The following is a 17396-nucleotide window of genomic DNA, read 5'->3' as shown; positions in this document are numbered from 1 at the left end:
AGGGGATAATTACGGGCTGTGTGTAAGGTGGATATATAGCAATTTAAGCCTTAAACTGAGCAGTTGGCAGCACCTCTTGAAATCATTCTTTCTCCAGCTTCGCTACCTCCCCACAAGCTTGGCATCGTTCCTCTCGGGAGCTGGCCAGCTTCAGGAAGCCCCAGCAGAGCTCTTTCTGCCAAGCCACCTATGTGCACACGGTCTTTTCCTAATGGTTTAATAAACCGTCATAAAGAACTCCTTGACTTCTCAGGATAAAAGAGCTGCCAAAGACTGTGTGGGATGGACCTTTCGCTGATAATAACTGTGTTGGTGTGGGAAGCAGAACGGGGTAGAGATGATCCAGCCAACTGCAGGCCAGGCAGAGGCCAAGAAAGGGAAGATTCCAGGCCCTGCCCCGGCATTCAGTGTGCCAACAGGGTGGTGGCATTCTGGATGCAGGCTGGGCCTGTGAGAATAAAGAGGAGACATAGAGGCATGACTGGAATGAGGCATAAGCATTAGGAAGAGCAGCGACCACAGGCCTCTCTGGATTCAGCAACATGTACAGGATCTGGGTGAGCTCCAAGCTGCTTTTGAAGGCTCTTAAGTCGGTGTGTGTCAAGACGAGCCCAGATGACCATTTCCCTGGTCTGTGAGCTCCCAAAGACAGAGACGACATCATATGCATTCCTTGCTCCCAACCACCGATCGCTGTCCTTGGTCCGAAGGAGATGCTCGATCATTTCTGTCAGATTGAATTAAGACAGATTAGCTTCCCCGGAGCAAATGCTCAGGCTCAGGTCAGGTGCTGTGAGGTGACCAGCAGACTTTGATGAGGATAGCTGAGATCGAACTTCTTCAGGGCGGGTGGGAAAAACTTTCACACAGTGCACTCCACTTCGAAAAGAAAAGTATAATTTGTCCTGGGGTAGGATGGTACAGACTCCCGAATCAGGAATTTCCCAAACAACCATCAAATATTTGATGCTGCCTGGAGAGAGTGACAGCTCACAGTGTGGGTTGGTGGTAATTGGAACAAGAGTGACACAGCTGTGTGTCCAGGCTCCCTCTGGGACACCATCCTTGAGCGAGGTACACCTGATGGTCATGCAAGCTGCCCAGAGACTGGGTCCTCCTGAGGAATTTTAAAGCACACTACTCCCCATGCATTCCCTGTGACCTCTCATCCTCTTATCACTCCCTTTAAACTAGCGCAGAGACCTGGTGCTACGACCTCCCTCATTCGCCAGGACGAGGGGGAGATGTAACGCGGTCTGCCTGCGGGGAGGGAAAGGATGGAACGCATTCGCCCGCCCTCCTTCGTGAATTCAACAGGCAAACATTTTTCCAAACACCTAGGACATTCCGAGTACCCCACTCACTAAAGTAAGGAAGCAACAGCCTTTGCTGTTCCCCCATGACTGTAATAGAGGCAAACAGGCAATTCTTTAGAAGTTCGTTCCAGCAACCATCCTCTCCATCCCTGTCATCGACTCCTGAATGCTCTTTGGTAGGTGGTGTTGAGGGGTGTAATAGAGAGAAGGAAGCACGTGTGGTCCGAGCCCTGGGCTGCCTGGGGGCGTGTGGGCCATTCCGTGTGGTAGGTCCTCCAATAGCGTGTCAGCTGTTGCTGAAGGTGAGGAGTCAGTTGATGTTGATTCCAACTTTCATGGCATTCCCGAGCTGCGAGGTGCTGAATGGAAGCCCTGGGGACCAATGCGAGATGCTGACCACAGGACGTTCTCGCGGGGAGCATGTTGGGAGTGTGTGCTTCTCAAAGGACCTCACGCGGACAGGCTTTGGAGCTGAGCTTGCCTTCTGTGCAGGGTGGTGATCCCAACCCTAGCTGGAGGGACAACGTGTCTGTCCTCTGAAGTGCTGGTTCTTAGAAGACCCCTCCCAAGTGGCACTGTCTTCTACCTGAGCCAGTGTCACTCTACAAATCCACCTACCGAGAACCCTTTCTCCAGTGACATCCCCTAAGCAAGAGTCCTCAGGCACACCTCTGCTTACCACAAGACGGTCATTAGGGACACTGCCCATCATGCTATCCAGAAGCCACCCTGGAAAAAGCTAGTCCAGTCATCACTTCCAGAGCTCAGGCCCAGAACAGCTCCTTTTCCCCAGTAATGTCAAGGGTTTTCTGCTTTTAATCCAAGGGGAAAGAAAATCACATCTTTTCTTTTGCATCAGTGCCTGGAGAGACTAATGTGCTCAGTTGTAGCAGACAGACTTTGAGTATTTTTAACTCCTATTATCACACACGTGTGCACACGGGCACACGCTGCTGTCACATTTTCTCAGTCTTTCTGAAAGCTGGCCGAGAATACAGCCAAAGGGCCACACAGAGTCATCCTGCAGTAGTGTCCCTGGGGCGCCCCAGTTCTGTGAATGGTGGGGTGAAGAGGCAGCGCTTTCTGCCCAGTAATGGGTGGGTGGGCGGAGCAGTGCCAGGGAGCCCAGCTCACAGGGTCCAGAGTCAAGAATGACCAGCGTGGTGCTCCACGTGCTCTGGGAGGAGGCGCTGCCATGGCCAGAGCCCAGGACAGGTTCAGAACTAAGGCCAGGTGGAGGTGCTGTGCAAAGGAAGGGCTGGAAGTCAGACAGCTGTTCCAGAACTCAGCTCTGGACCCCCTTCTGACCCCCATGTTCCTCCCCCGCTTGGACCAGGGGCTGAACATTGACGCCACCCACCTTCAGAGCCTTCTGAACCTGGAGTTCCTGACAGGTATGGTCAGCCCAGAGGCCTGCTGGACCCAGCGCAGCCCTGGATCAGTTAGGCTTCTGTTGCTAGGACAAAACGTAAACTCCAATTTGCAGCTTCAAGGGGAAGTTCCATCGTGGTGGAGGTGGGGAGAGGAAGTAGAGGAGGAAGGAGAGAGAGGGAGAGAGAAATGCTCCTTTGTCTTACACAGCCCAGGAACCCAGCCCATGGCATGGTGCTGCCCACAGTTAAGGTGCCAGGCCCCTGACAGACTTGCCAAGACATTTGTGTCCATGGTGATTATAAATGGTTGTAAAGCCTGTCGAGTTACCAACCAGAGATTAACCATCACGTGCACGATCCTCACCCCCAGCAACGCTCCCTTCTTGTTCTCCCCTCCTCAGGACCTCCGGGAGAATCTTTCTCCTTGGACCAGTGCCGCAGCATCATAGCTCTGATGGACGTATCCTTTGCACTTATCCCCTCCTGCAGTCCAAGAATCCCACCAGCTCTGTAGCCTTCCCCACAGGGTCTTGGGCTCCTCACGTGGCCAGGGTCCTGTGTGTTTTCTACCAATTCTCTAGGTCAATAATAGCAGTGATGACAGTTACCACTGATGGAGCTCCCAGTGAATGTATGTATGTATGTATATTTTCTGTCTGTCTGTCTATCATCAGGGATCTACAGGTATCCTTGTAATTCTTGCAACAGCCCTCATAACACAACACTTATGATCACATAACACTTATGATCACATAACACAACACTCATTATCGCATTAAACAATGGAAGAAACAAGAGTCAGAGAAGTTCAGTTCTGTGCCCAGAGCACACAGCTAATCAGGACTTGTGCCAAAGCTGAAGTAGGAGTGCCAGGTTGCAAGATCTGCCCTCTAACTCATGCCACACTGCCTCTAGGAAAGCAAGTTCCCTTTCCCTCTCCCTTACCATGGGAGAGGTATTCATGCAGATTCCTTACTCAGAAAGCCCCCAGTGTAAAAAGATAACCACCCAACCTTGAAGTCCTCCCTGGTCTACACAGAAGAGTGGCGCCCCTTGTGGCTGCTTTTGCACGTGTGGACAGGTCAGTGTCTTGCCCAGTCCCATGGAAAATTCAACCCCAGGCTCCTGACTGTCCCTCTCCAAGGACCCTGCCCTCCCTGCTCATCCCCCTCTCCAACCAGGCAGAGAGGCTCTAGAACGTGTGCAGATGGATCCCAGGCCTGGAAGCCCTCCCCAGGCTGTGGCTGTCCCCAGAGAGAGACAGATCACCCCCCTCTCGTACTGTTAACAAGGCTCAATTGTGAACGCGAAGCGAGCCATTGTAGAACAAGAGGGATCCTTGATGAAACCATAAATCAGTCCTGTCTTGGCTGGTTATGGCCTGCAGTCACTCCGACGCCCAGACGTCCTCGCAGCCGTACGACCTCCCCAGGGGAGGCCGCTCGCAGGACTCTGGCACAGCGGTACCCGGGTCTTTTTCTACTTCTCCCTCCTCTTCCCCAGCGGCCTCCCTTCCTGTTCCCAGAGGCCAGTGCTTTTCCCTGTGGTACCTGTTGGACAGTGTAGCCACGCCGACACACAGAAAGCACCCCAGCTCTGCGTGGGCCCCAGGGCTGGCATTCTCACTCACCCTGGCTGCCACTAGGGATGCCAGCTCTCCAGACAGCAGCTGTTTCCCACAAGGAGGCCATCAGGGACACTGCCCAGCACGCGGCCCAGCGGCCACCCCGGCAGAAAGCCAGTCCAGTTATCTCCTCCACTCAGGCCTAGAAAAGTTTCTTTCCCCCAGTAACCTCAGGTGTTGTCTGCTTTAAATCCAAGGGGAAAAAATAATCACATCTGCCCAACATCACCCTGCCTGGGAACCCTGCCCTTCTGGGTTCAGACCATAGGGGAGTTCACACTCTTCTGCTGAGCGTGACTGAAATTTGCACCCCTCTCTCTCCAATAATGCCCATCCCTTTATTGAACAAACCAAAGCCAGTTCGCTTGCAGAGTGGAAAGCAGTCGGCATGGGGCCATGACCAGGTGACACTGCACTGGTTTTCTAGTTGCTTTACCGACAAGCCAGCAGCCCCCCCCACACACACCCATCAACTACATACACACATGCACATGCATGCACACACGCATGTACCCATGCACGCACGCCAACACACGCACACCCTGGACCAGTTAGCTCTTTAACTTTTCCTCCAGCTAAAAGTGAACGGGCGGCTTGACCGGGAGGAGTTTGGGAGACTATGGCGTCGCCTCGTCCATTACCAGGTACTTGCCAGCATGCTCTCCAGGACTGACACGTTGACTTCACCTAGTCTTGGCAAACCCTCACTGGTTGCCCAGCCCTTCAGTATGAAAGGAGAGGAACCTTGCCCCTACTTCCAGAGATAGCTTGTGTATTGTCTGGGGACACGTCCACGAGACGTGGGAAGCCGAGGCACTGCCGGATAGAGCTGCATGATGGAGAATGTTCTAGAAATTACCATGGACCATAGCTAGAGATACCGGGGGACAGTGCCCTACTCCCCCCCCCCCCAGATTCATAGCAGCAGCCCTCGGTCCGCAAGCCCCTCTCTTGTTTTGGCAGGTCCTCCCTTAGCCAGAGGACCTGCCAAAACATGTGGCTGGTCTATGGCTTGGGTGTGACCTCCCACTGGCCTCAGGACAAAGTCTAAATGTGTCAGAGTGGCACACAGGCCCTCTGAGTTAGGCCCCAACTTTTGGGTTCTAAGGAAGCTCTGTTTATTATTCCGTTTCCTCTGACCCCAACTCTAAGATTGCCAACTGCTCCCTATAAGCATCCCATTCTTGTGACTTTCCCTGCTCTCCTTCCTATACTCCAAGCCTGGCCAGACCCACCTACCATAAAGGCCCCAGACACTCCTGCCCTGCCAAGCCTTCATTGCCAGCCCCAAGATCTGATTAGTGCCCCTTCTGGCTGGTTCTCCACACTCTAGCCCACATCTGTCAGGACAAGCCACACTGTTTCCCTTAATATTCGTACTTAAAAATAACCTTTCCTTATGACAAAAATGAAGTCTGTTCATAGTAGAAAATATAGATGAGCAAAAATAAATTTTAAAAAAAGACAACATGGCTAGAAGTGATGGCTCACACCTTTAGGATGAGGTAGGAGGCTCTCTGTGAGTTTGAGGCCAGCCTCAGACTACATAGTGAATTCCAGGTCAGCCTGGGCTAGAGGGAGACCCTACCTCAAGAAAACAGAATAAAATAAAATAAAAAATGATCCAACCAACTGAATAGACAGTATTAAGACCTAGTAAATGTTTGTCAGAGTTTGTCCTATAATATGTATGCACACATACACTAAGTAAAGATATAATACAGCCAGACATAAGAGTACACACCTGTAATCCCAGGACTCAAGAGACTGAGCCGAGAGTCAGTTTGGACTATAGAGTGAGTTTTAGACCAGCCTATGCTACACAGAAGGACCCTGCCTCGGAATGAAAATAGAAAGAGAGAGAGAGAGAAAGAGAGAGGAAGGAAGGAGGGAAAGAAGGAAGGAAGAGAGACAGGCTAGGTAGATGGCTCCATGGGCAGGAACACTTGCTGACAAGCATGAGGACATAAGTTGATCCCCAGCACTGAATAAAAGGCTGGACATGGGGCTGGAGAGATGGTTTAGTGATTAAGGTGCTTGCCTGCTAAGCATTAGGACCCAGGTTCAACTCCCCAGTACCCACTTAATCCAGAAGCACTGGGGTGGCACATGCATCTGAAGTTTGTTTGCAGTGGCTAGAGGCCCTGGCGTGCCCATTCTTTCTCTCTCTCCCTGTCTCTCTTAAATAAAATGTTTAAAAACAAAACCGCTGGGCATAGCTTCACATGCCTGTAACCCTAGAGCTGAAAGTGGTGGAGACAGGAGGATTTCTGGGGCTTCCTGGATAGATGGTATAATGGAAAATCAAGAGGCTAGGGTTCAGTGAGGCTCTGCCTTGGGGAAACAAGGTGGAAAGCCAACACCAGCAGACACCCAGCACCTTCCGGCATCCGCAGCGTGCACACACATGCACGCATTATACACACACACACACACACACATACACACACACTGTTCTATATGCACACACAAGGGAAAACACTACACGCAAATGAAATTTGCTCTTATAAAACAAAAAGTACCCATCCATGTTTCTGCACATCACCAAATACCTCTGCAACATGCGGAAAGGCTGAATCAAGTGCTGCTGTGCGGCTATGCGGGTGTGTTGGTTTCTCACAGGGCACTGCCCTGCTTGGCATGCCTCTGCCCTCCCAGACTGCAGGAGTTTCCTCGCGCTCATCTTTCCCCAGAGCTCCTCCTTGCATGCAACACTGCAGCATCCAGAGCCTGAGCAGAGGGCCAAGCTAGCCAGTGACCGAGGGAGCGGAGCACAAGTTGGGGGGGGGGGGCACCTCAGAAGCCATATGAGCTCACGCTGCTGTGGTACAACCACAGGGTCCCAGAGTCAGCCTCACGCCGCTGTGTGGTCATTGTGCTTCACGAGCTCCTGCGGGGCAGCTGGGCACCGACAATTCTGGGCTCAGCTCAGAGGCAGCTGCCCATTTAATTCAAGGCTGGGCGTTGGCCTAAGGGTCCGGGAATCAGTTTTCTGGGAAGTTTGTTGTGGACCAGGATGGCAGTGAGGCTGAGGCAGAGGAAAACTACCCACAGCCGTGCCTGTGCCCAGACACAGTTCCACCTCTCTCAGCGTTTCCTCTAGAACATTCTCACGCACTCACACATGAGCGTGCACGCTCGCTTAGGTGCCGGGGATGCTGAGCCCTTCAGAGACGTTGCTCATGGGCTTGTCACACGCAACACCCCTGAGGGCCAGGCACCGTGACTAGACCTGCGATCCAGATGGAGGCGCAGAGGAGGCCTGGAAAGACGGCGTAGCTTGCCTAAGGAAAATACTTGAGCTGAGACTCACACCCAGGAAGTCAGATCAAGTCTACTTCCTCAAAGGCAGCAAAATGCTCTGGGTGCGTAGCAAGAAGATAGGAGGGGGAACCGTTAGGCCCAAGCTAGGGCAGGCTGATGGACTTAGCAGGGGTGGCCACTCCTGCGTGCCCTGGCCTCCCGCTCTGCTGCCCTGGCCACTCCCGAACTGGCTCCATGCACACTTTCCCAAAGCTTCCTCCAGACGTGGAGAAAGGACTTCTGCACCCACATTGTCGGTCCTCACGGGTGTCTTCCTTCTTTCCCCCATCAGCATGTTTTCCAGAACAGCCAGAGAAGCTCTGGAGTCCTCCTGGGCTCAGATTTGTGGAAAGCCATACAGAACACAGGTAACGTGGGGGCGGGGCTTGGGATGATGCGACCATGGAGTCTGTGTGATACCCACACTCCCAGCATGCAGTAGGCCAGGCTGGCTCAGTGAGGCCAGTCAGTTGGGAAAGCAGAGAGTTATAGCTCACGAGTCCTTCCCTGTCTGTGATGACCTTGGTCGGCCTCCAGCATTCGGGATTCAGACATCAAACACCCCTCCCACCTCCGCCTGAGCTCTGCTGGGTCAATTTCCCCAGCTGCCTTTTTCTCCCCCGGCGCAGCTCTATGAGAAAATAACTCCGCATGATTGATACCCTACCAGGGACGGAGCTCGCCTTCTGGGTGCTTCTAGCTCAGTGTCGGGGTCGTCAGAGTTAAATACCTACAGGCTGGCTGGTGATCTTGTGTGTCTGTCTTCACAGAGGGTTTGGGGCTAAATTAAAGCAAATGGCGTCTGTTGGCTTCAAGTAGGCAAAAAGCTTTCAGTCCTGGGATAATGATAACAATGCCTCCGGGTGCTTAAGTGCTTCATGGTTCACCAAGAACTATTCACATCATCCCATTCGATTGTCTCTACCACCCTGCTAGCCAGGAAGGACAGGAGTCATTACCTCCGCTGTGCCCGTGGGGAAGACAGATCACAAAAAGGTTACGTAAGGAAATGGCCACCTTCCTTAATAAACTGAAAAATCATATTCTCCCAGGTTAGCACTGAAAGGAAAAGTCTTTATAATTCTCCTGCCCATGGCATCTGGGCATAGACAGCGGAGCCAGGTAGAAATACATGATTCTGCTCCCCACTTGAGCAAGGCTCCTCCCCTTCTATCTGTATAGTAGAGGACTTCTGGGCTCAGACCTGGAGCCTCATCAGAGGTCTGTACAGGGCTTGTAGAGCAAGGAAGGCCGATTCTTCCCTCGGTTTCCCACTTAGGAGGTCTGGAATGAGGATGGAGAATTTGCCTTTCTGATAGGTTCCCAGGTGATACTCTCGAGCATGGTGGGGGCCCACAACTTGAGAAGCACGGAAGGACTAGTTAAGGATGGAATCAGTAAAGGGCCCTCAAGTAATGACCATAGAACAAAAGGGGGAGGAATAGAGAACTGTGCCAGGCAGGTAACTTTAAGGAGTGATGGAGATGAGAGATGTGGGAAGAAGACACCAGGCTGGGGAGCACAGGCTATCTGAAGGCTCTTGATTCACATTTTATTAACTCTACTGCAGAAACTAAATGTATCTCCTGCTTCAGGAGTACCACAGGCTGCCAGGCACGTTCCTTGACCGATGGCTCAGCTTGCAAGTGTACGCTCGCTTGCCAGAGCAAACAACTGATAGCCACTATCCTATGGTCCCCTATGTGGCCGGTGCCTTTGTGGAGCGTTTTGAGCCTCTGGAGTTGGTCTCTGACCAAGCTGCAGACCTGTGTCACTAGGGCCCAGCATCCAACAGGGAAAAGGACAGGAGCGTCAGAGAAACACGGCGTGAGATGGGCCATCATGCCAGCCTGAGGAGCGCAGGTGGTGGGAGGCCACGGGGCCCTCTGGGCAGGTTTTCGTGAGCTTTGGGGGCCAGGGGGAAGCCCACCTCTAGTCCACTCACTCACCGGCTCCCTCTGCTGTCCCAGATTTCCTTACAGGGGTCTTCGTCAGCAGGGAGCTGCTGGGTCTCCTGACGCTGAGGTACAGTGACAGCTCCGACCAGATCAGCTTCCCTAGTCTGGTGTGTTTACTGATGCGGCTGGAAACGATGGCAAGTAAGAGACCCTGCGGGCATCCTGGAGCCCTTCACCATGACCAGAGAACTCAATCGATAACTAGGACAATGGAGTGAGGTCTCAGGCTCGGTCCCTTTCCACAGAAGCAGAGCCAGCTGAGGCTGCACACGCTGTGGCTGGCCAGGCCTCCAGTGTCCCCTTTGTAACTTCCCCCCCCCCCGTCCCCCCGCATTCCCCAAGGTTGGGCTCGGAGCTTAGAGAAGCATAGAGATGCACTGAGACAGTTTCTTCTGGGGTGCAAAGATTTACTGATGCCAACAAGGCAGTGGCAGGTTCACAAAGAAAGTGAGGGGGAGCTCTGAGCCCCTAGTAAGAGGAGGAAAAGGTTTTTCAAGTCTTCCTGTGGAGAAGTAAGGAGGGGGGGCTCTTCCACTGTGTTCTGTAGGGTGTCTGGCCCATACTGTATGGGCGTCTGTTTCACTTGGGGTGGCAATCTAGCTGGAGCCATAGGGTCCTAAATCTTTGGAAAGAGGGCTCTGGTCTCTGGTTTGGGGTCTACAGGTGCTTGCTGTCAGGGAGGGGCCCTTTCCTCCCACTCAGGCACAGAAGGGCCTGGGAATGACCAGAGGAGAAGGTGTTGATTCCAGGATCCCAGACCAGCCTCAGCTTTCTAACAGGGAGAGGTAGAAAACAGCTCCTTGAGACCTCTATTTCCATAATAGAAGAAAGCTCCCTCTGGGAGTTAGAGCAGGCCAGGGGCAGGAGGAGAGGGTGGGTGAAAGGAATGGCTTCTGGCACCTTCACACCCAGCTCCTTTGTTTTCCTCCTCACTCTGGTCAGCTTCTCTCAGGAACAAGGTGCCACCTTTAAATCACCCTGTCTCTTCTCCAGTTGTGTTGATAACTGAAACCCACTCCTCTGGTATGCAAGAAAGGATGTCAGTCTCTGCAAGAGGAATTTCCCACACAAGTGGATGTAGGGCAAAAGGTCTTTCCTCAAGCTTTAGAAATCCAAAGATGGCTCCCCAGGAGATTTTGCCTTTGTTTTCAAAGAAATCTCATGTGTGCCTCCAGGCCACAGTAAGGTTCAGGACACTGCTGCACATGAAGGAGAAGCCAAGCTGGAAACTCCTCTGAATCATGGCACCACCACAGCCATGAGGCACAGCAAAACAAAAAAAAAAATCCCAGAGTACCAAGTGACCAAATTAACAAAGATTGAGAGGTGTGAAGTCTGGGGGGAAACCTGGCCCTCGGAGAGTTTGCGGATAGATTGGTGAGGTTCTCCAAACCATTCCCACCATGAAAGAAAGATAAGACACTTACCCCACAGCTGAGGGCAGAGCCACCCAGGGTGGACAGAATCTGGACGGGGAGAGGCCACAGAGCACACAGCATAGCGCTGGGCCACAGAGAGAAGCCCGAGGACAGGCCTGCATGAGCCACACTCTGTTACACAGTGGCTCCTGTCTCCACATGGGCCCTACCTCAACCTGCCTTCCCCACCACTCAGCAAGTCAAAAACTTTCTTTATCCTAGAGGCATTCCGCAACCTCTCCAAAGATGGAAGAGGACTCTACCTGACAGAAACAGAGGTGAGGCACCTTTCCCTCCCAGGACCAGGCACAGACCTCAGCTGCCTTCTCCTGATCCAATGCCAAGGGACATTTTTCTCCCTAGGGATATTGAATGTGCCATCAAAGGCCAGCCAAGCTGCTGCCCGCCCCCCACCTCCAATTACTGCCTTTATATATTGTGGGCTGCCAGGCTGCTTTAAGATCTTGGCAGACAGATTTTATTTTTTTCCAATAGCTTAATAAAGCAGAGGATTATGTGGGAGTCATAAATCCAGGAGGGAACTGAAGAACAGCCTGCTGAGCTTACTGTACATCAAGCCTGCTCCCAATGAATTTTAGAGCCACCCAACCGGCCAGCTGGTCGACCTCACATATACCTCTCGCCACTAGGCTATTTAGGGAGTAGTGGAACATATGTTGAGACAGGGCACTGAGGTCTCCTGTTTGGGCTGGAATTAGCTAGAAAAGGACAATAAGAAAGGAAGGGGTGGTTGTTTACCCTGCTCTGTATTAAATGACCCAGTTTAAAGAATTGACTGTATGGCTGGGTAGATAGCTCAGTGGATAAAGTGTTTGCCTCACAAGAGCCTGAGTTCAGTCCGCATTATGCATGGAACATAAAATTGCGATGGCATCACATGCCTTTACTCCCAGCTCCCAGGAGGAAAAGGCAGGAAGGTCCCTGGAGCTCGCTGGCTAGCCATTATAGCTGAAGTGGTGAGTTCCAAGATAATGACGTCCCCCCCCCCCATGTGAAGAAGAGGTGGATGGAGTCCTGGGGATGACACCTGAGGGTGTCCTTGACCCCCCCCATACACACATACGGACACACATACACACACACAAGCAGGCATGCACATGTGCACAATCAGAAGTACATTCAACATGATTGCAACGATGATGCTTATTTCTCAGTGGATGAACCTTGTCATGTACAACTGAGGCAAGAGCTCAGCGGATTCCACAGACCTCCCAGGCCAGGTAAGGCAGGATGGCTTTATAATCCTTTCCTCTGTCTCTAGGAACTGCATGGAAGGCTCCCTGGAAATTGACTGCCCCAGATACTTGAGGAAACTTATCCTTGTGAGCCAAGGCCCAGCTGCTCAGGGCTCATGAGCCTCAAGGCCCGTGCTGCAGATTCCATCCAGGCCACATAGAGCAGTGCACATTCACAAAGAAGGTGGCCTGAACGTCATGAATCACAGATTTAGAACTTTGCAGTTGATGTTCCAAACACAGAAGGTGATCACTCATTTTAGGCAAGGGAGTAGAAATGGTTAAGAGAGAGAGAGAGAATGGTGTGGATCAGGGGAGAGGACAGCTGGGTCCATCCTTAGCTCTGCCACTGCCTCACTGGCTGTGGGCAGATGTGGACATCTGTCATCATCTGCATGTATACCTCTAGCATGAGCTAGAGCAGGAACACATCACATTTCCTTTACATCTAATTTCCTGGAACAAGCCCTGCAGTTGTATGGGAACTAAAGTGACGTATTTCCACCCTGCTGTAGCAGAAGACCTGACAGAATGTTCTAGACTTCAAGCCTGGGGAGCTGGAGAGTTTGTGACCCCCACTTTTGGGCGTCTCTGTGTGCTACATATTCTTAATCTAGAGGTGACCGTCTACTTCTCCAGGACTTTCTAGCTTCATTCTCTGGACTACTGTGAAGGAACAGAGACTAGACTATCCTGGAGGATGACCTGGTTACTTGCTCAGAGTCTGTCTTCTCTAGTTATTCCTGTTGACGCTCAGCTAGCACCTCCTGTGACCAGTTTCTATATGCTAAGACCCTGTTGAAATGTATAGTTCTTGGACTGTGACCAGTGCCCTCCGTGTTAGTCACTTTTCTCTATTTTGCTGAGAAAAGATGCCTGATATGACCAACTTTAATAACGTAGGGCCTGAGGTGTTACTGCCCACCAAGGAAAAGAAGGTTCAGCAGCCTGAGCACCAAAGGGTCGGGCACACGTCATCCCCAGTCAGAAACCAGAGGGAGAGGCATGCTGGTGCTCAGCTGACGTTCTCCATTTTCTCTTTTTATCCATTGTGGCGATAGAGCCACCCCCTTTCATGCCATGTCTTACCCACACAGTTAACCCTCTCTGAAAACATCCTCATAGCCACACCCAAAGTGTGCCTCACTCATCCCATAGGTGCTTCTTAATCCCATCAAGTTGACAGTAGCCGTCACATCCTCAGAGACTCTATTCTTCCTGTAAGCAGTATTTACTCAATCATACTAGTCCTGTATGCACCTTAAAACGGTAAGATAGACATTCTGTATGAAGATAGAATATTTTAGCATCAGTACTTCCTTATAAACATTTGGTACTTCCTAATAAGTACAAGTTAACAAAGTGACCATAGTCAAGTTGACTCAACTATACTGAATTCCTTATTCACTCCTTAAAAAAAAAAAAAAAAGAAAACAGGTCACTTCTAATTTTCTTGTGTCTGTTTCAGTTTGCATGATTCTAATGTGAAGAATGACCCTTCAATTGCATCTTGCAGCTAATTTGGCTTGCAGGGTCCACAGGCTTGAACTTTTGAAGTGACGGAATCCTTGTTCCTCCATTTAGAATCCCACTTCCCTCTTAGATACTTTTTCTACACTTTCTGTTTTGAATATTATATGAAAAGGGAGTATAGAAAATATATATATATATAAGTTTAGTAGAGAATGCATGTGTATTTCGGTCTTCCTTCGTTAGTGCCTCTCATCAACCCTGAGCGTGCTCCTGTCTTCCTCATTAATTGCCTCTCTCTGACATCATGCTGTACGATAAGCCTTCACTCTTGGCTCATGCATTGCATCACACAATTGGCAGCAGCAGCAGGAGGAGGAGGAGGAAGTTATACCTCCACGTCTACAAATCCACCTGCATTAGCAGCACCTCCTCCCCTCCTCCGGGTCTCTTAGAGGGCATCTCCCTCTGAGGGTGTTCTGTAGCTCATTACCATCCACCTTTGCAAGGGCCTGATTGAATTCTCTGCTCTGTCTTCGGAATACTAATCTGTCTCTTTCCCTGGAGTTTTCCGATCAAACAAGTCACCTTTTTCATTTTACATTTCGCCCACCTCACGTTCCTTCCCATTCAAACCTTGTACGTCTCGTCCACCTCACGCTCCTTCCAGCTACAGCTGGTTCTCTTTCCTCCCACGGTGGCCCAGACTTCACAAAGGAGCTAAGTCACCAAGTCCCCACCCCCCACTACCTCCTCAAAGTACTTTGCTTTGCATTTCTCAGACATCATCTGTCCCCCTGAAATTTGCATTGCCTTCTGATCTTATTTTGCTATATCCAGTCATATTCCTCAAATCAATTCCCTTTAGTCAGAGTTATGCTTTAAAAATTCAAATCCATTTGCTCCACTGCCCAAGTTAAGCCCCTTCAAGGTCTTCTCATTCATGTACAAGGCAAATCTTGAGTCGTTAAAACGGACCCAACCCTGGGGCCTGCCCCGCCGCCCGCTCACCCGTGTGGCCACACCCGGCTTCTGCGTCTAGCGCCACCACGCCTGCAGGCTGCCACTGCCGTCTGAACACCGTGTTTTCCCAGTTGCAGGTCTTTGACTTTGAAGTCTGGTCTGCCCTGGCTGTGAGTCACCAATCTCCTGATCCCGCAGGTCTTAACTGTCAGTTCACAAATCATTTATTCACACATCAATTTCCCTTAGTCATAAAACTCAACACGCTTTTTTTCCTTACTGCCCATTCCTTTCTGTGTTTTTAAAGTGTATGTGTGTGTGTGTGTGTGTGTGTGTGTGTGTGTGTGTGTGCGTGTGTACCCGTGCATGTGCAGGGTGTGTGTGCACACGAGCACACCATGGTGTCTCACTGCTGCAAATGAACACCAGATGCATACACCACTTTGCATCCAGCTTTACAGGAGTATTGGAGAATCAACCCCGGGATGGCAGGCTTCACAAACGGGCACCTTTAACTGCTGACCTCAGACCCTGTTGTTTACATTTTAGAGAGATTTATTGAGATGTAATGTATATCACTTATCTCAAGGATAGCGTACAGAGGCTGGGGAGATGGTTTAGTTGGTAAAGAGGTTGCCATGCAAGCATGAGGACTTAAACTTAGGTCCCCATCACCCATGAAAAGTGGGGCACAGGGATGTGCCCCTGTAACCCCAGGGCTGGGGAGGCAGAGACAGGAAGATCCCTGGAGCTTATTGACTAGCTAATGAAGCTGAATTGGTGGGCTCCAGGTTTCAGGAGAGACCCTGTCTCAAAACATAAGGTGGAAATCAATTGAAGAGCTTTGATGTCACCTTCTAGCCTCCACATGCACTGCCCATACATGTGCATACTAAATAAATAAAAAATAAAAATGCAGAGTCCAAGCTGGATGTGTGGTTCAAGCTTATCAACATAGCACTTGAAAGGCACAGAGAGGAGGATTGCAAGTTCTGGGCCAGCCTACATCACATAGCAAGTTACAGAGTAGCCAAGAGCTACAGGATCAGACCCTACCTCAGAAAATGCTTTTTTTTTTTTTTTAATTTTAAAATATCAAACAAGTTGAGAGTTCAATGATCTTTAGTCTTGTCACAGAGTTAAGCTACCATTTCTACCATGTAATTTTAAAATATTTTTCATCACCATATGAATAAACGTCATGCCTACCTAGTGCTCCCTCTTCAATTCCATCTGACCTTCACGTCCTAGGCAGCCCCTAGTCCCCAATCTGAACCCCTAAAGACTGCATATGCATAGACACTGCATACGGATGGAATCACACAACACATGGTCCTTTGTCACTGTTTCTTTCACTCAGGATGTTTTCAGGATTCATCTGTCTTGTAGCACACATCTTAATACTACATTCCTTTTCAGTGCTAAGTAAGATTTCACTGTTGCTATACCATATCTTAGTCACCATTCAACAACTGGTAGATACTGAAGTTGTTTCTACTTTCTGACTATTATTAATAACCCTTTGAGGATTGGGGGGTACTAGCTTTTGGGTGATTATATATCTTCACTTGGTTATGTATACCTTGAAACAGAACTGCAGGATCATATGGTAACTGTGCAGAAATCCATTTTACATTCCCACCAATCTGTCTCTGTATTATAATCATCCTCGAGGTTTGAAGTGATATCTCAATATGGTTTTGATTTGCACTTTCCTCATGACAAGTGATGTCAGCATCTTTCTGGTGATTACCAGCTACTTGTAGATTTTCTTTGGAGAAATGTCTTTTCAAATCCTTTGACCCATTTTAAAATTGGGTTCTGTATCTTGTCGCTACTGAGTTGTGGGTCATTTTTATAGCCGAGTTATGACTCCCTTGTATATGTAATTTGTCAATTATTCTTCCAAGCTATAGGCAGTCTTCTCAGTTTTGGGTGATGTCAGATTGAATGGTATTGGACTTGATGATATCATTTGCAGTACAGGAGTTTGTGATTTTTAAAAATATGTTATTTCATTTTATTTATTTATTTGAAAGAAAGAAAGAGAAAGAGAGAATGGGCACACTAGGGCCTCTAGCCACTGTGAACAAACTCCAGATGCTTGTGCCCCCTTATGCATCTAGCTCACCTGGATACTGGGCAATTGAACCTGGGTCTTTGGCTTTGCAGGCGAGTGCCTTAACCACTAAGCCTTCCCAGCCCTGAGTTTTTTATTTTTTTTATTTTTATTTACTTATTTTAGAGTGACAGACAGAAAGAGAAAGAGGCAGAGAGAGAGAGAGAGAGAGAGAGAGAGAGAGAGAGAGAGAGAGAGAATGGGCACACCAGGGCCTCCAGCCAGTGCAAAAGAACTCCAAACAATTGCGCCCCTTGTGCATCTGGCTAATGTGGGTCCTGGGGAGTCGAGCCTGGAATCTGGGTCCTTAGGCTCCACCAGGCAAGTGCTTAACCCCTAAGCCTTCTCTCCAGCCCTGAGTTTTTTATTTTGATGAAGACCAATGCATCGGTTTTTCTTTAATCACACTTTTGGTGGGATAGCCCAAGAATCATTGCCTCATCCAGAATTCCAGATGTTTTCTCCAGTTTATCTTCTAACAAGTTTACTATTTAACTCGTATCATTTAGGTCCTTGAACTGCCCAGAAGTAAGTTTTTATGTATGTGAAGTAGGGGTGTGTAGTTTTATTCTTTCACGTGTAGATACATACCCAGT

The 17396-nt window shown here is 49.9% G+C and overlaps 1 protein-coding gene across 1 annotated transcript in view; it reads left to right on the top strand.

The window, feature by feature from the left end:
- The window catches only part of LOC101595032 (calpain-13), an 88571-nt gene that overhangs the window by 69976 nt on the left and 1199 nt on the right, over window positions 1–17396 (top strand). Inside the window, exons 16-22 of the mRNA XM_045150752.1 lie at window positions 2653–2710; window positions 3091–3149; window positions 4889–4957; window positions 7909–7984; window positions 9587–9715; window positions 11215–11270; window positions 12168–12233. Coding sequence (XP_045006687.1) covers window positions 2653–2710; window positions 3091–3149; window positions 4889–4957; window positions 7909–7984; window positions 9587–9715; window positions 11215–11270; window positions 12168–12194 — 474 coding nt within the window. The 3' untranslated portion in view covers window positions 12195–12233. The remainder of the gene's footprint in view (window positions 1–2652; window positions 2711–3090; window positions 3150–4888; window positions 4958–7908; window positions 7985–9586; window positions 9716–11214; window positions 11271–12167; window positions 12234–17396) is intronic.

The sequence above is a fragment of the Jaculus jaculus genome, chromosome 5, assembly GCF_020740685.1.
Source record: "Jaculus jaculus isolate mJacJac1 chromosome 5, mJacJac1.mat.Y.cur, whole genome shotgun sequence".
In the NCBI taxonomy this organism is placed as follows: domain Eukaryota; kingdom Metazoa; phylum Chordata; class Mammalia; order Rodentia; family Dipodidae; genus Jaculus; species Jaculus jaculus.
The sequence above is the reverse complement of the archived record's forward strand: the minus strand, read 5'-3'. Positions and strand labels throughout refer to the sequence as shown.